Source organism: Lepidochelys kempii, chromosome 1 (assembly GCF_965140285.1).
Source record: "Lepidochelys kempii isolate rLepKem1 chromosome 1, rLepKem1.hap1, whole genome shotgun sequence".
NCBI classification, from domain to species: domain Eukaryota; kingdom Metazoa; phylum Chordata; order Testudines; family Cheloniidae; genus Lepidochelys; species Lepidochelys kempii.
This window is the reverse complement of record NC_136380.1, coordinates 249,334,947-249,350,770: the sequence shown is the minus strand read 5'-3', so window position 1 is coordinate 249,350,770 and position 15,824 is coordinate 249,334,947. Positions and strand designations below refer to the sequence as shown.

The 15,824-nt window shown below is 41.6% G+C and overlaps 1 protein-coding gene across 4 annotated transcripts in view; it reads right to left on the bottom strand.

Moving 5' to 3' along the window:
- SLC37A3 (solute carrier family 37 member 3) overlaps window positions 1–15,824 on the bottom strand; it is a 56,134-nt gene that overhangs the window by 23,409 nt on the left and 16,901 nt on the right. For all 4 annotated transcript variants that reach the window (XR_012156078.2, XM_073322650.1, XM_073322638.1 and 1 more), the window contains 6 exons: window positions 13,120–13,212; window positions 11,740–11,823; window positions 8,661–8,806; window positions 7,569–7,665; window positions 1,644–1,728; window positions 356–537 (listed from right to left, as the gene is read on the bottom strand). Coding sequence is in view for 3 of the 4 variants with exons in the window: in XM_073322650.1 (XP_073178751.1) it covers window positions 356–537; window positions 1,644–1,728; window positions 7,569–7,665; window positions 8,661–8,806; window positions 11,740–11,823; window positions 13,120–13,212 (687 nt within the window). In the remaining variant the exon portion in view is untranslated. The remainder of the gene's footprint in view (window positions 1–355; window positions 538–1,643; window positions 1,729–7,568; window positions 7,666–8,660; window positions 8,807–11,739; window positions 11,824–13,119; window positions 13,213–15,824) is intronic.

Here is a 15,824-nt window from a genome sequence, read left to right as displayed (position 1 = left end):
GTATTTTCTAAATGGACAACCAACCTAATTCTCAATTACTGAGGGACAATCGCCACTCGCTGATATATTTTGCTTTCCACAACCAAATCTCTGTACAACTTTTCATGAGTGATGTACCCGCGTATTCGGATTCTAATATCTAAACTATTGTTAAATCTATTCACCTAAATTTGGGTTATTGCTGATTATGCACTCTATATATCGTATCACTTTTAAAAACTAACTCCATATTTGTGGATAATCTAAGTACTATACCCAGATGTACAGACACTTTTCTCAACCTATATATTTTAACATTAGCTTTAATGAAATTTTTAAATTTGTAAATCATCAATTTACAATTCTGAGTCCTTACCAGTAGAACACCTGGTAGACAACAAGCTTGGAAAAAGCCAATGGGCTTGGGCTGGTTGATAGTATCAGGTGCTTGAATAGAGTAATTTTGATCATCCTCATCCTCCTCATTATTGCTGATTAAGGGTTTGTTTGCATCTTCTTCAGCACTGCCGTCCTGTTCATCTCCAAGCTCAGGGAGGCCTATAACACATGAGAACATACACTAGAAACAAAGGACAACACCATTCTTTCCCCACACAAAACCCATGCTCACTCCTTTTAAGCATTTCTCCCTTCTGATACCCCGCTTGCTCTCCCATACCTCCATCCTCCTTTGGCTTAGAAACTCTTCTAGATGGTGCTCTGCAGATTCGCCAGTAGAAACTACCCCTTGTCTTCTAGCGCTCTTGAAAGTATTCTGTCTGATCCTGGCGTCGGCTTTGTCTGTTCTGAGTGTCTGGCCATTAGTTGGAAGACACAACAAATTAGTGCATTTCCCCCTATTTAGTGGCTAGACTCCCTGTGCATAGGTCCTGCACACATCATCTCAGGCAGTATTTGAACATGGATGCTCACCATGTACCAGAAGCAGTCCTGACAGATGAACTAACAGGAAGACTCCGTATGGTGGATTTGCTAGAAGCTATCCTAGGCTGTCTGACCTGCAGGACATTCCTATATTCACTCCAGCATGTCAACAGTTACCTCCTCTGCAACCTCCCCAAAAACCTAGGAGACTCCACCATGTCCCTGACAATGCCCTGAAGATCTCTTTTCTACTCACACTGGAGACTCTGCCTTGTCAACCATCTTCTCAGTTAAGGCCTGTGCCCCCTTCAGAGCCCATATGCCAATCCTTAATCAGCTGGCAGAGTTTTGCAAACCCAAGGCATTCTTTCCCCTCATGGGATGGAGAGGATTCTGAACCTAGTGCTCAACACAATTTACTCCCATGGTAGTCACTTATATGTTCCTCTATTAATGCTTAGAAAAACACCTAGTTTCCATAGGAAGGACATTTGGGAACTGAGTGCATTCTAAGGAATATGGTTTGCACACGAGTCGGACCCCTCTTTGACACTCTGTCCATGTGAATAACATTGTCTGCACCTAGCGTGTTGCAGGCCAAGAAAATGTTCACTCAGGTAGCCACTAGTTTCGAACGGTGTCAGTGACACAAACTTTTAGCAGCAGGAGTTGGGCTTTTAAAGTGATGTGGCAAAGTTAACCACATTTTAATGCAACATGGGGGATCTGCAAACCTGTTTGTTGACTAGGGTTTAAGATGATGTGGACCTCTTACTTACCCACTTCTTTCGGGGAAATCAGAAGTCCAAAGAAGACAATGATTCCTCCAGCAAACTGCACTGATGCTGTCACCAGGAAGGCATACTGGAGAGAAGAGAGAATAAAAGCACTATCTTTCACATTGCTCTTTGGCATCTTATTCTAAATTAAACATTCATCTCTATTTTTCCAACAACTTTCAGTCACACAGGGTCTCTATGCAATGAGACATGCAATTTCTCTGTACCCCAACTTTGTGTAAGAGTAAGCCATACCAACACAGACTATCTCCATAAAACCTAGAAACAGTCACCCCTGCCTCTGGAGTAGACACTATGCTGTTTATCTCACTGGAGGGGGAGCACTGGAATGGACATATCATAGTGGGGAAGGAGCTTAGACACAGAACACCAGATTTTATTCACTTTCCCTTTAATGCAGGCAGATAATGAACATCTTGTCTTACAGTAATGGCCACAGCTGGCACCTCACTGCTCTTGGTGGTAACAAAGCAGAGTAAGTACAGGCATCTACCATTCAGAAGGGTGAATCCTAACAAATGTTCCTGGAGCTTAGCCTCCTGTTGGCACAGGGGAATAAATTAAAATAATAAGCTATTGTATTTCTATACTATTTTTCAAGTTTGTGCAATAAGGACCTGCAGGCACCTGAGCAGAGCGCATGAACATTTCTCCCTTTACACTCTGCTGCATTTAAGATTTCCATGAGAGTGAATACTGGAAATGTGTGTATTTAGTCCATAAATACTGCCTTGTTCTCAGTCACTAGCTATACAATATTGCTTTACAAGGGGCAGGGATGGGTGGACAAGGAGAGAACGTCCTAAAATCAGGTTGTATTGTCCAAAAGGTGAAGACTGGAGTTGCAGTCCGTGGACATGCTCAAGCTGGAGCCCCCTCGGTATGAGAGAGAAAAGGCTGCCAACAGGAGATTCTCTGTGAAGCGTCCCTGACTTCGGAGCTCTTCCCCAAACTTGGTCCAAAACAGCTCACGTCTGGCCTTTAAGCCACGATGCAAAACCCTTTTCTTTTCTCCCTGGCTTTGGTTATAAGGTAGATTTAACATCTCCTTTTTGTTGCTTGGCCACTGCTGAGTGGAGAAGTGCTGGAGATTAAGTTGTAACTTATAACACTTGTATATTTCAATATTGTCAAGAACACCTAGAGCCTGGGATAGCAGCTCTGTTATCCTATAGAACTCAAAATCAATAAATATGTCTACCTGATGAAACTATTTTTACCCATGTGATGGTTGGCAGTTGGGGGGAGGAGTTTTGATTTTAACTACAATACTATTGTTCTCAAGCACCAGACTGCACCTGCTCTGCTAAAAATCATACAAGATGTTCATTGAACACAGTCAGATTGACCTTAGCACTATGGAGACCAGATGTCCCAATTTTATAGGGACAGTCTCGATTTTGGGGGCTTTTTCTTATATAGGCACCTATTACCCCCCACCACCATCCCGATTTTTTACACTTGCTATCTGGTCACCCTACTTAGCACGGATTATTTTTATATCCCATTCCCAAAAGAGAAGGAAAGCACAAACTGCATAGCGAGAACTACATTTCAAATTTCAGCCTATTTAGGCCTAGCATCTTTAAATGTTTATATAAAAATATGTAGTGGGAAAAGAATTTTTTACTCGTCCGTAACAGAAAAACAGCTGAAGGTATTTTACTCAAACTTTCAAATAGTTTTTACCTCCAGGAGGAAGAATAGACAATTCCATCCCAAAAGGTGTATGTTTTGGGAAGATGACAGTGGCTGAAAACAGGTGGTTATAATGAAAGCCGTTTTGCTACCTTAACTAGAACACAATTTGGGTCTATTTCTATAAGAAGCCGTATTAATTGCTAATCCTTGTTAAATGCTCCCTGAAGCAGTGGCATGCCCATCCCCACACCTGATGGATATCCGTGCCCAGGACCAGATTAAGGTTATGAGGGCTAAGGCTAATGGGAGAGAAGGGTCTAAGTATGAAATACATATTACAAAAAAAATTATGAAGTCAAACATCTATCTATATACATATTTATTTATGTAAAATTAACAAGTTTATTCTACTCTGACTACACTCAATTCTTCACACAAATTTTTTCCCCCCTAGCTTTAACTGTGACAAAGTCATGAATGATGTCATTGTAATTCAAAGACCTGACAATTTCATTCTCAATGCTCAAGAGGGACAAAGCACTGAGATGCTCTTGTGTCATGGTGGATCGGAGGACATTTTTGACCCTGGTTAGAAGAGAGAAGGAACGTTCTCCATTACAGTTAGTAATCATTAGTGACAAATACAGGCATCATGTAGTTTCAACATTTGGAAAACATTCTATCACATTGGATTCAGTGACAACTCGGTACGTCCAAATACGATTTACTTTCGTCACCTTTTCTCTCTATATTTGAGAGTGATGCACATTCAACAAATTGAAGAAATTATTTAGTAAAATCTATTGGGAGATCATCTGGGTACTTCTGACACAGACGTCTGATACCTTCACTGACTTTGGAACTTGAAATGTTAGGCAAAAAATTTGTCAGTACACTAAAGGTTTTGTCAATATTTTTGTAAGCCTTGATCCGATGTTCTAATGAACTCTTCAGTTTGTCAATGATTGTGATGAAGGTATTAGCTCTGAAGGCCTCCTGGTCACTGAATGAGTGGGAAGCTGCATCGTCGCATGTCTTCTGTCTTTTGCGGTATTTGGCTGACTTATATTCATGGTTAGCAGTCCTTGCAGCCCCCTGAATTTCATACTCATCAAAACTATCCTGTATTTGTTGAAGAACAGTTCCAAGACTCCTCATTAGGTTTACAGCAGTGGAAAGGTCAATTTGAGCACTTTGCAAGCCTAGACTGCACCTGCTGAATGGCTGAAGTATATCATTCCAGACCTCACACAAAATAACAGTTTCCAAAGGGTGCATTGCATCACTCAGGATCTTCGCATCTTTTCTTGTTGCTGATTTTTGAGATTCATCATCCTTGATGCTCTCTAGCGCTTCACGGATGTTGGGGTATTCCAGAACAACTGCTTTCACAGCTTCAGCGTTGGCACTCCACCATGTCCCTGAGAGTGACTGGGCACTGGGCATCGCTTTGGTAGTCACTCTCTAAGAATCATCCAACGACTGGTTGATGCAGAGAAAAAAACTGTACAATTCTTGGACAAATCCAAAAAAAGAAACTTCTTCAACACAACAATCCACAGCAGACTGGCCAACAAGGCTGAGTGAGTGAGCAGCACATGGTATGTAATCAATTGCGCTTTTTTATCTTTGTCTACATCCCTGAATATTTGCCACTCATTTGCCAATATTTGCCAGCTATGACATTGCATTGTCATAGCTTTGGCCATGACAAAGGCGGATGTCAATCCCATTTTCGGTGAGGAAATCGAGTAGGTACGAGGCAAATTTCTCCCGGGTGGTTGGTGATGTTTATGAAGGTCATAAAACGCTCAACTGGTCCGCTGGATAGCACATAATGCAAGATGACAGTCAGCTGATCTACATGTGACACATCCGGTGTTGAGGCGACGGACACTGAGAAATATCCCACATCTTTGATCTCATCTACGATGGCTGATAGTGTCTTCTTTGCCAGCAGTGCAATGAATTCATCACAAATAGTCTTTGATCAGGGGTTCTCAAACCAGGGGTCAGGACCCCTTCGGGGGTCACAAGGTTATTACATGGGGGGTTTGCGAGGTGTCAGCCTCCACCCCAACCCCGCTTTGCCTCCAGCATTTATAATAGTGTTAAATATATTAAAAAGTGTTTTTAATATACAAGGGGGGGGTCGCATCCAGAGGCTTGCTATGTGAAAGGGGTCACCAGTAAAAAAGTTTGATAACCACTGTCATAGAAGGATTTTTTTTATGATAAAAGGAAAATTAAACTTGTCTTGCCATTTATCCACTGTTTCTGGATGAATTCTCTGTGTCTATCACTTCTATGCATAGATGTTGGAACTAGGGGTGCAGCACTCCCTGGATGAAGGGGTATCCATCACATACAACAGCATTTCTCAAACTGGAGTCCATGGAGCCCTGAGGGTACTCCAGGGGGTCCACAGGCCCTGCTGATCAACTCCTCCCGCTCCCTCCCAGCGCCTCCTGCAAACCTCCGTAGGAGGCGCTGGGAGGAAGGGGGAAGAACGGGAATGGGGCACACTTAGGAAAGGGGGTGGAAAGAGGTGGGGATGAGGAGGGGCAAGGGTGGGAAGAGGTGGGGTGGTCTCTTGGGGGGGAATGGGTGGAGTGGGGGTAGGGCCTGGGGCTGAGTGGGGGTCTTGGTGGGTCCCCCAAAAATTTTAAATTACAGTGGGGGTCCTCAGGTTGCTAAAGTTTGAAAACTGCTGTCTTTGATAGATATGAGGTATGGCCTTTTCCACAATTTGCATCTTCATTGATGTGCTGAGCTAAGAAAGAGCCGAACTTAGCGATTAGCTCTAGAACGCCAAAGTAATTGCCATTGTGTTTCAATCCAACAGTCTCATCTGAGCCACGGAATGGCAGACCATGCTCAGCAAGAAAAACTATGGTTTCAACTACACAGCTGAGAATGTTCTTCCAATAAGCATCAGCTTCCAAAAACTGGTTTTCCATTTGGGTATCAGTTCTGCCACTAACTTTCTGTCGGGCGTGGTAGCTGCTAACTGAGAATGTATGCTGCTTACTCATTGCATGATTGGTAATGTATGCAGTATTCTTCCAACCACTGAAGCCTTTGCAGAACATTCCCCACTTCAGAAAACAGGTGGCAATAAAAACAGTACACTTTCTTAGAAGACGAATGGCAAGCGAGAATGGCTCATCTAATCTGTTTGTTAGGGTTCACATATTCAGACACTGATTTGGTCAGATAACTATTCTGATTGGTGTACTCTCGCTTTGTCAATGACAAGTCAGCATCTAGATTCTGGCATTTCTGTGGGCCCTTCTCAGTCCAATATGCAATGAGATCTTGAGAAGTCACATCCTACATGCCTGGATTGTTGGAGAAGGATTTTTTTTGTCTCACTATCACTGGGAAAGTCTTGAGAGGAGTGGGGTGAGACTGCAGCTACAGAAGTCACAGGAAGCTGCTCCTTTTCATCAGACACAGCAGGTTCACTTGGGCTGGTATTGGCCTGGATTTCCTCACCACCAGACTTAGGAGGAGGAAAAAACATTAGGAGTGAAGGAGAACGTTTCAGTACTACGTCTTGTCTTTGCTGTCTTTCTTTGGCCTCCTTCAAGTTCTGCCATCCTCCTTTCTTTGACATGGTTTCTACTGTCCAGTGTAGGCCTACTGTGTATAGAGTTCGATATTGCTTGGGCCCACAAACAATTACTTAGTCCACAAAGACAAAATCACAACCACCATAAACTGAATTCACAATCTTGATGGATTAATTTGTACAAAGCAATATCCAATGAGACAAAAAATTTCCGATGGCCCCACTACCGTCACTCAGCTGTTATTTCAATATGGAATGGAGGGCCTAAAAATAGGAGGGCCTATGGGTTAATCCGGCCCTGTCCGTGCCTCACCGCTGCTTAACAGCAGTGTCTGTCAGCCAGCTGACGTGCAGCATTAGATTTGGCTCCAAACAGCACTCTATCCTCTCCAACTCAGGAAGACGGTAGGTGACCATGACATAGGCACTCAGCAGAAATGGGTAAGTTTTAAAGAGATAGAGCCCCTCCAAATCTCATGCAATATTCTGTACTCTCTGGAGTAGAGAAGGAATGGAGAGGATTACTATGCTCTGTTGCCACAAAGGTATAGGGAGCAGAGTTCCCCCATAGACATGAGAAAGAAGAAAAACACTTTATTTATCTGGTCTCAGTGGGCCAGAGACAGGAAAAGACTCCCTGGGATAAGACAGCCCTTCGCATAACTCCAAATCAGACAGCAACTACTCACCTCATAGCCATACTGCAGAACACAGGAGGCAAGGAACGCTCCCAGAATGTTCCCCACTGATGCACAGGCACTCCAGAGTCCAAAAACAAAACCCCTCCTGAGAAAGCACAGCAAAATGGAGCAGGAGAGGGGGAGAAGATAGAGAGTTAGAACTGGCTTTAACTGACATGTAATAGTATTAAATTCTCCACTCCCTCCCCACACAGAAACAGCTTCATTTAAAATAAATCATACTGTAAAATAATCAGCTCATGATAGACAAGTTTGTCTATCATGTCCCATTTTGCTTCACTTGAGTCAAACTAAGATCTAGGTCAGTGATGTCAAGATCCCAGACCAGATCCAGCCCACAGGACACTTGATACATTTATCCACATAAATCTGACAAATTATGATTCTACAACAGGTCAAAGTTTCTATCTAGCCCTTATTAATGTGACTTGCTGTTGCCCTACCTTAGGTGGTCTGAAACAGCCTTCTGAGATGTTTGAAACCTTAAATCTAATGACAACACTTTATGGGCAAGATTTTCCAATAACTTAGCTGTGCAGTTGTGCACTTTATGAGTGCTCACAGTCATTGCAATTGTGCGTTCAAACTGAGTTTTATATATGCCAATGGCCAAATCAACAAAGAGCAGAAAACATATAATAATGATACCCAGCTCTTATAGAAGATTTTTGATCCCCAGATCTCAAAGCACTTTACAAAGGGAGGTCAATATCATTACCCTCATTTTACAAGGGGGAAACAAAGTAATGCAAGTTTCGGCACAATACAACAGCCTTAATCTGACCCAAAATGAAAACTATTTTGTCAGAGTTAAAGCTCTTACATAGTGAAGAAGTACGCATTACTGTATTTTATATCGGATAACAGCACTTCATTTACTGTTTATTTGGGACATGTAAGATTTGTGTTGTTCACTATTCATTTACTGCTTGTCAAGGCTCAGGTTACAATAGGTAAGTACGTTATTGTTTAGCCACCATAACAGGATTTGCCAGAGAAGTGTTTTGGTTTGGGAATTCAGCCGAGACTGCTGTTCTGCATCACAGATAAGCTATTAAACCAAGGAGAAATATCAAGTACCCAGCTTTTCCAAACCAGTTGCCCATGATGGCAACAACACAGGGCCAGCCAGTGGACTGCAGCAAGCCATTCACAACCCATAGGCAGCAGTAGAACCATTTGTCGTAGAAATGCAGCCATTCTGTGAGAGTGCCGAATACAAACTCCTGTGGGGAAAGAGAGGAAAATTGTGATCCTGGTACAAATCTTCCAGGCTGACTGGAAATGTCAATGGAAAATTGAAAGGGGAAAAAAAAGAAAAGAGAGAGAGGAAGTGGTTCCAGGCCTATGTTTTCCATTTCATTCAAATGACAGCATCTCCAGCAGCTCAGGTGTTCCTAATATCATGCTCAGGCAATGTTCAGTGATGACTCAGAGGTAACAGCACCACCTGCTGAGTCACCAACAGCATGTCCTGCAACATCTAAACATGCCTCCCTCCCAAGTGTGGTACCCAGCTTAGTTACAGCCCACCCTAGGAGTAATGGTGGCCACTAATTTACAAAAATAAAACTTTAATCAAAGATTAATGGACAAAACACCTGTCATATTAAATATGCAACAATACTGAAATACAGAAAAGTCTCACTAATTCCCACTTTACTGATGCATAAACCCCTGCAAAAAACCTACAGTGGTTTCATGGTCTTTATTACCAAACACTTAATAGCAAAGAGTGCTAAAATCAGGTCTCAAATTACAAAATCTTCACCAATATAACAGATGATGACTGTACTTTTACTAGAACACAACCGTCTATAATAAGTATAGAATCTCAGCAGCGTACAGCTGAAAGGAACCTCCAGCCTCCCACACTGTGGTAAGATTAAGTATACCTAAAACACCCTTGAGAGGTGTTTGGTTTACCTGTTCCCAAAAACCTCCCCAGGTAACCTATTCCAGGTCTTAACTATCCTAACAGTTAGAAAGTTTTTTCTAATATCTAACCTAAATCCCCCTTGCTGTAAATCATAGAATCATAGAATATCAGGGTTGGAAGGGACCTCAGGAGGTCATCTAGTCCAACCCCCTGCTCAAAAGCAGGACCCATCCCCAATTAAATCATCCCAGCCAGGGCTCTGTCAAGCCTGACCTTAAAAACTTCTAAGGAAGGAGATTCCACCAGCTCCCTAGGCAACGCATTCCAGTGTTTCACCACCCTCCTAGTGAAAAAGTTTTTCCTAATATCCAACCTAAACCTCCCCCACTGCAACTTGAGACCATTACTCCTTGTCCTGTCCTCTTCCATCACTGAGAATAGTCTAGAACCATCCTCTCTGGAACCACCTCTCAGGTAGTTGAAAGCAGCTATCAAATCCCCCCTCATTCTTCTCTTCCGCAGACTAAACAATCCCAGTTCCCTCAGCCTCTCCTCATAAGTCATGTGTTCCAGACCCCTAATCATTTTTGTTGCCCTTAGCTGGACTCTCTCCAATTTATCCACATCCTTCTTGTAGTGTGGGGCCCAAAACTGGACACAGTACTCCAGATGAGGCCTCACCAATGTTGAATAGAGGGGGACGTGTCGAATAGAGGGGGACGGTTTTGAAGAAGTAAACTTCAAACTGATTACTTCTTGTCCTGCCCTCAGTGAACACGAGGAACAAAAATTGGTTGCTGTCCTCTTTATAACTACCTTTTACGTATTTGAAGATTAACAGTCCCTCTCAGACCCCCAGTCTTCTCTAGATTAAGGCCTGGTCTGTACCTAAATCTTAGGTCGATCTAGCTACACTGCTCATGGATGTGAAAAATTCAGATCCCTGAGACACAGTTAAGATGACCTCAGCCCCATTATTGACATCATTAGGTCAATGGAAGAATTCTGTTGACCTCTTGAGTGAGTGAATCAACTGCAGCAATGGAAAAACCCCTTCCATCGCTGTAGCAAGTGTCTACACTACAACAGCATAGCTGCTGCTGTAGCACTTATAGTGTAGATATGTTCTAAACATGCTCAGTCCTTTCAACCTTTCCTCATAAGCCATGTTTTCTACACCTCTTTTATTGCTCCCTTTGGACAGGGAACCAGTATGACAGTGAACCACTGGTAACTGTTCTCTGAATATGGTTTTTCAACCAGTTGTGCATCCATCTTACAATAATTTAATCAAAACCGTATTTCCTTAGTTTGCTTATAAGAATGTCATGTGGGACTGTGTCAGAAACTTTAGCCCTAACCTACACTATCCAGGATAAACAAAGCACGCTTTGTGATGCAATATACTTGATTTATGCATGTGCTTTTATCGATATTTCCAAAATGTAATAATTCACCAATACGTCTCCCAGTTATCAGGATGAGTTAAGATATGGGCATATCCATGTAATGTTAATGATTAAAAACCCAATACGACAAAATACATTCAGTGTCTATCCATGGAAGCTTGAAACTGAAGAAGTCTTTCCTTACAGATATTTCCTTCTGACTTATTTCACCCACCGCCAGCTGCAAAATCAAGTAAGTTCATACTAGTTTATTAATGTTAGTGTTTTCTTGTAAGAGGAAAGAAAGGAAGGATTTGTTTGGAAGGAAAGCCATTTTAAAAAGTTATGTGGGTTTGGAAAACAGTCCTGATACACACAGAAAACAGACGGAAGAAGAGAACGTGTAGGCCCAGATTTGGGCCCCTTGTACTCAAGCAACTCTTGTTCAAGTCTTAGAAGGGTCACAACATCTGTTTGAAGAAACGTCTCCACAAATTCATACTGCCACAAAGTCTTTAAGGGGGTTGGGAGTACTCTTCTGTAGGCCTCAGACTCTGGTCATGATACAAAACAGTAAGTCTGGCCCAATGCCAAACTCCATAAACGAGCCATTTTTGCCACAAAGTTCAAAAAAAACCCCAAACCAAAACAAAAAAAGCATTCTGAACAGCTTAGCATGGCACTCCCCTAACAACACTACTTAGGAAGCACTGGGGTGTAGGGCAAGTATTATTACTATGCCAGCCCCAGCACCCACAGCGCCAGGCTAGGGTCAGATAAATTCTGTCATTTGAATCTAAACAAAAACAAAAGCCAAGTGTTTTAGAGGGAAGGAGAGTTTCTAAATCACAGTAATCACGCTTCATCAAAGCAGAGACATTTTTCAACTTACCACTAAAGCAGAGGAGCACATGCCGAAAGACAAGACCCATCGTAAATTCAGGCGATCACCAACTATGCCACTGACAAAGAGACCCTAAGAACACAGATAAGTATGGTAAGCAAAGCCACATAGTTTACATTTGTTTTCAGCATGATCTGTAAGAAGAGTTGAAGGAATGCTGGGAGCTCAAATCTGACCCCAAGTACAGGTGTGTAGAAGTTTGGTGGCGGTATTTATTTTTACAAGATCTCATACAAACAGAAGTGTTTCCATGAACTTATGCTCCTGAAATTTCAATGACAATGACTTTGTTTTGACAGAGGCTCTCCTGCAACATTTGCAATGCAAACATGACAACATTGTACTAGATTGAGAAAGTGACACTGATTGGACTATGAACAGAATGAAAATTGCAAGTCTGTTTTTGGTTTCCAACTGTAGATAAACACAAAGCAAACAGAACAGTGAAAGCTTAGATTTCTAGAAATTCAGCTTTAATAATCTAAGGTGTTATGAACAACACAGGTAAAGAAATTTGCCTAATTTTAGAAATATGACTTAAAAGGTTCAGAAAAAGCTATCCACTTTAGAGTGATATAATAAGTGTCCCAAAACAGCAAGGGTAAATGTATCAGGAAATATTTTACTTTAAATATAGGCTCCCCATCTTCCACATTCCTTTCAAGCCTCCTGAAGTACAAATTGCCATGCACCTGAGAGACATTCCAGCTTGTACCACATGTACATGTAATGTCACATCATTACTACAGCAATGTCACATCATTACTACAGCAGACTTCAGTAAGGAGCCAGAGTATTGGGGGAAGTGCCCAGGAAGTGTGTTTTGCAGAGTGTTTGTTACCCTGCATGATACAAAACCACTTGAAAAAGCCTCCTTAAATCTGTGCAACACACCAGTGCAAAAGGCATTTATTTGATCCTACAACCCTCCTCCCCAAACTCCTCTATTGTCTGGCTCCTTGCTATGTCAGACTTCCGTGGTGGATGTGACATGCCACTAGCGTGTGGTGCTGGAGACTGTGCTGGATTCTAGGAGACCTGAAAGCGGTTGGGAGGACAGAGAAGGTAAATTTAAAGCAGATTATATGCTGACTGCCTTTCACCATTGCTATTTGGAGCATTCAGCATGTAATTCTGAAGTAGATGGATTTCTCTTAAACCTATTTGCAGACCCCTTAAAAGATGTAACATATCAGTGTGAGGTGAGGGCAAAAATAATGCAGCCAAAGGGAATCTGTTCACTTCCCAAACCCTTAGTGTTAGTCAGGAGCAGAGAGCAGATCCTGTCCCTCCACTCTCAAACGTGATGGGTCACCCTCACCATCCTTCCCACCCAAACTTTGGCAGCTGTGATTAAGTTTTACTCACCACAGCATAGGAAAAGAGAAAGATAGTGTCCAACGTCCCCAGGAAAAGAGTGGCATCTTCTGCATTGGGAAATAAATGGCTACTGTTCCAGAGCTACAAAGAGAAGCAATTGAATCATGAGTCTTCGAAAGAGACAGATCTCATCCTATAATACACAAGAAATACCTTGCTCCAGTAATATCCCATCTCTGAAATACTTTAGCTAATTGATTGAGTCAGGATGAACTTCCACTTCAAATTCTATGAAAAGCATCTTTTTCTTGCTGGAGACCTCAACTAACTTCTAGCACACCACCAGTGAGAAACACTGCAATTAATATTTATGGTAACAATGTTGCTAATCTACATGCTGCTTTATATATAATGCCTCTGCTCTCAGGATCTTACAATCTACATTAATCGGGTAACACAACAGGAAATGACCAGGAAGAGGGAGAGAACAGAGGAATCAGGGGGAAAAGATACACTGTTCTTGGGAAAGTGATATTTACAGAGCATTCAGATTACCTGTTTTGTTCCAATTTTGTTTTTAAACTGGAGTTCAATTTTAGTTTCAAAGTGATCTGACACAGGGAGAGAATCAGTAGTCCCAGAGCTGAGATTAGTGACGGAACACAAGCTGAAAGTACCAAGCTTTGAAGATGGATTTGAAGGAAGAGAAGAAGGAATTAATTAAGGGGGAAGGGGAGAAAGAGAAAAAAAAAATCAACCTTAAAGGGGACATTTCCTATGCTCAACTTTCATCAACTCCATTTCAGTTTTTGCCATAGATCAAGTTCTTCAAGGCAGGGACCACCTTTTAATTATGCATTTGCAAAATGGTGCTCTGATCCATGATTGGGGCCCTTAAGCACTATTGTAATAATAAATGACAGCTATGCTTCCACACATCTCATTGCCTTCAGTCAGGACAGGCCTGGCTGTATTTGGAGTGCCTTCTACCCAAGTACTGGTCACACCTAGCCTTATTCAGCTTACGTGATCTGACCAGGCAGCAGCTGACAGATGTGTCTTCTATTTAGTTATGTTTTCCAAAATAATGCAGTGTGTAAAAAATATGTAATAATGAAAGGTAAAGCCACTGAAGAAAACTACTGCTGCCACTAGAGGTCAGTAGTGGCATCAGACTGCCATCTGTCAGTCTATTAATAAACTATATTGCTAGCTCAGAATGCTGAGCAAATCAGGAACGAGTGGTTAAATACTGATTAATGGGTAGAATATATATCCACAATACTTCATTTTACAGCACCCACAGGTGTTTTAGACCCTTTACGATAACGTAATAAAAACCTAAGGTCCCCGTACCAGACAGATTGCAATCCAAAAGTTTACACTTTACATTTTACACTTATTACACAAAGGCGTCCAAGATGGGAGGGATTACAAGTGCTTTGGAGGACAAGATTAGAATTCAAAATGATCCTGACAAACTGGAGCAATGGTCTGAAACAAACAGGATGAAATTCAATAAGGACAAATGCAAAATACTACACTTAGGAAGGAACAATCAATTGCATAAATACAAAATGGGAAATGACTACCTAGGAAGGAGTATTGCAGAAAAGGATCTGAGGGTTATAGGGGATCACAAACTAAATAAGAGTCAAAATTATAATACTGTTGCAAAAATATATATCTGTCTGAGATGTTGCGACTGAATGAATTCCTATAATCACACCACTGTAATAATCTTTGTACACAATATTCCTCATATCATTTGAAAAGTAGTAACTCATGGGTCAATAATATCATGGTGAAATGTATATCTATAAAACGCGTATATTAAGAGTTATGGATGTAAACTGAAATTATGACTGAAATGCATTTACCAGACAAGTCTGGAAAAATCCTGATTCTCAAAGACAAAGGAGAAGCTGACAGCTCTAGCGGGTGTCATCAAATCTCACTGGCAATCACTGGTCAAGTGGCCGTTCTTTGGCAATGAAGGGGGGCAGGAAAAGATTGATCTGCATTTTAACAAACAACATGGAACTTTTTTCACTACAAGATTCCATGTCTCCCTCTTCACAGGGAGAAGGAACTTTATCTAGCGTAACTCTCATGAAAATGCACTTCAAAGGGTGACTGGGCTATAAAAAGAAAAGGAATACTTGTGGCACCTTAGAGACTAACCAATTTATTTGAGCATAAGCTTTTGTGAGCTACAGCTCCCTTCATCATTCACAAAAGCTTATGCTCAAATAAATTGGTTAGTCTCTAAGGTGCCACAAGTACTCCTTTTCTTTTTGCGACTACAGACTAACACTGAGGCTACTCTGGGCTATAAAAGTGAGGGACAAAAAGACCTCACGGATTCTATCTTTCTTTCTCCCTCCCCCTCTCTTGCACTCTTTCACCTAAGATGACAAAGGAAACAGCCCTTTGGAGTGTGGGGGCAAATCCTGCCTTGAGAATTTGGTCAGTTATGTTGCTTGGAACACGTGGTAAAGATATTACCTGGAGCCAAGTCTAGTTTGTTAAGTCTTAGCTACTAGGAAGCGTTTTATATTTATTTCTCTTGTAACCATTTCTGACTTTAATACCCTATAGCTGTACTCACTTAAAATCTCTGTCTTCGTAGTTAAACAAACGTGTTTTATTTATTTTTTAAAATCAAAACTAATCCAGTGCTGTGTTTAAACTGAACTGTTTGGGGAACTCCAGTTAAAGTAGCAAACTGTTGTATAAAGCCCCCTTACAGG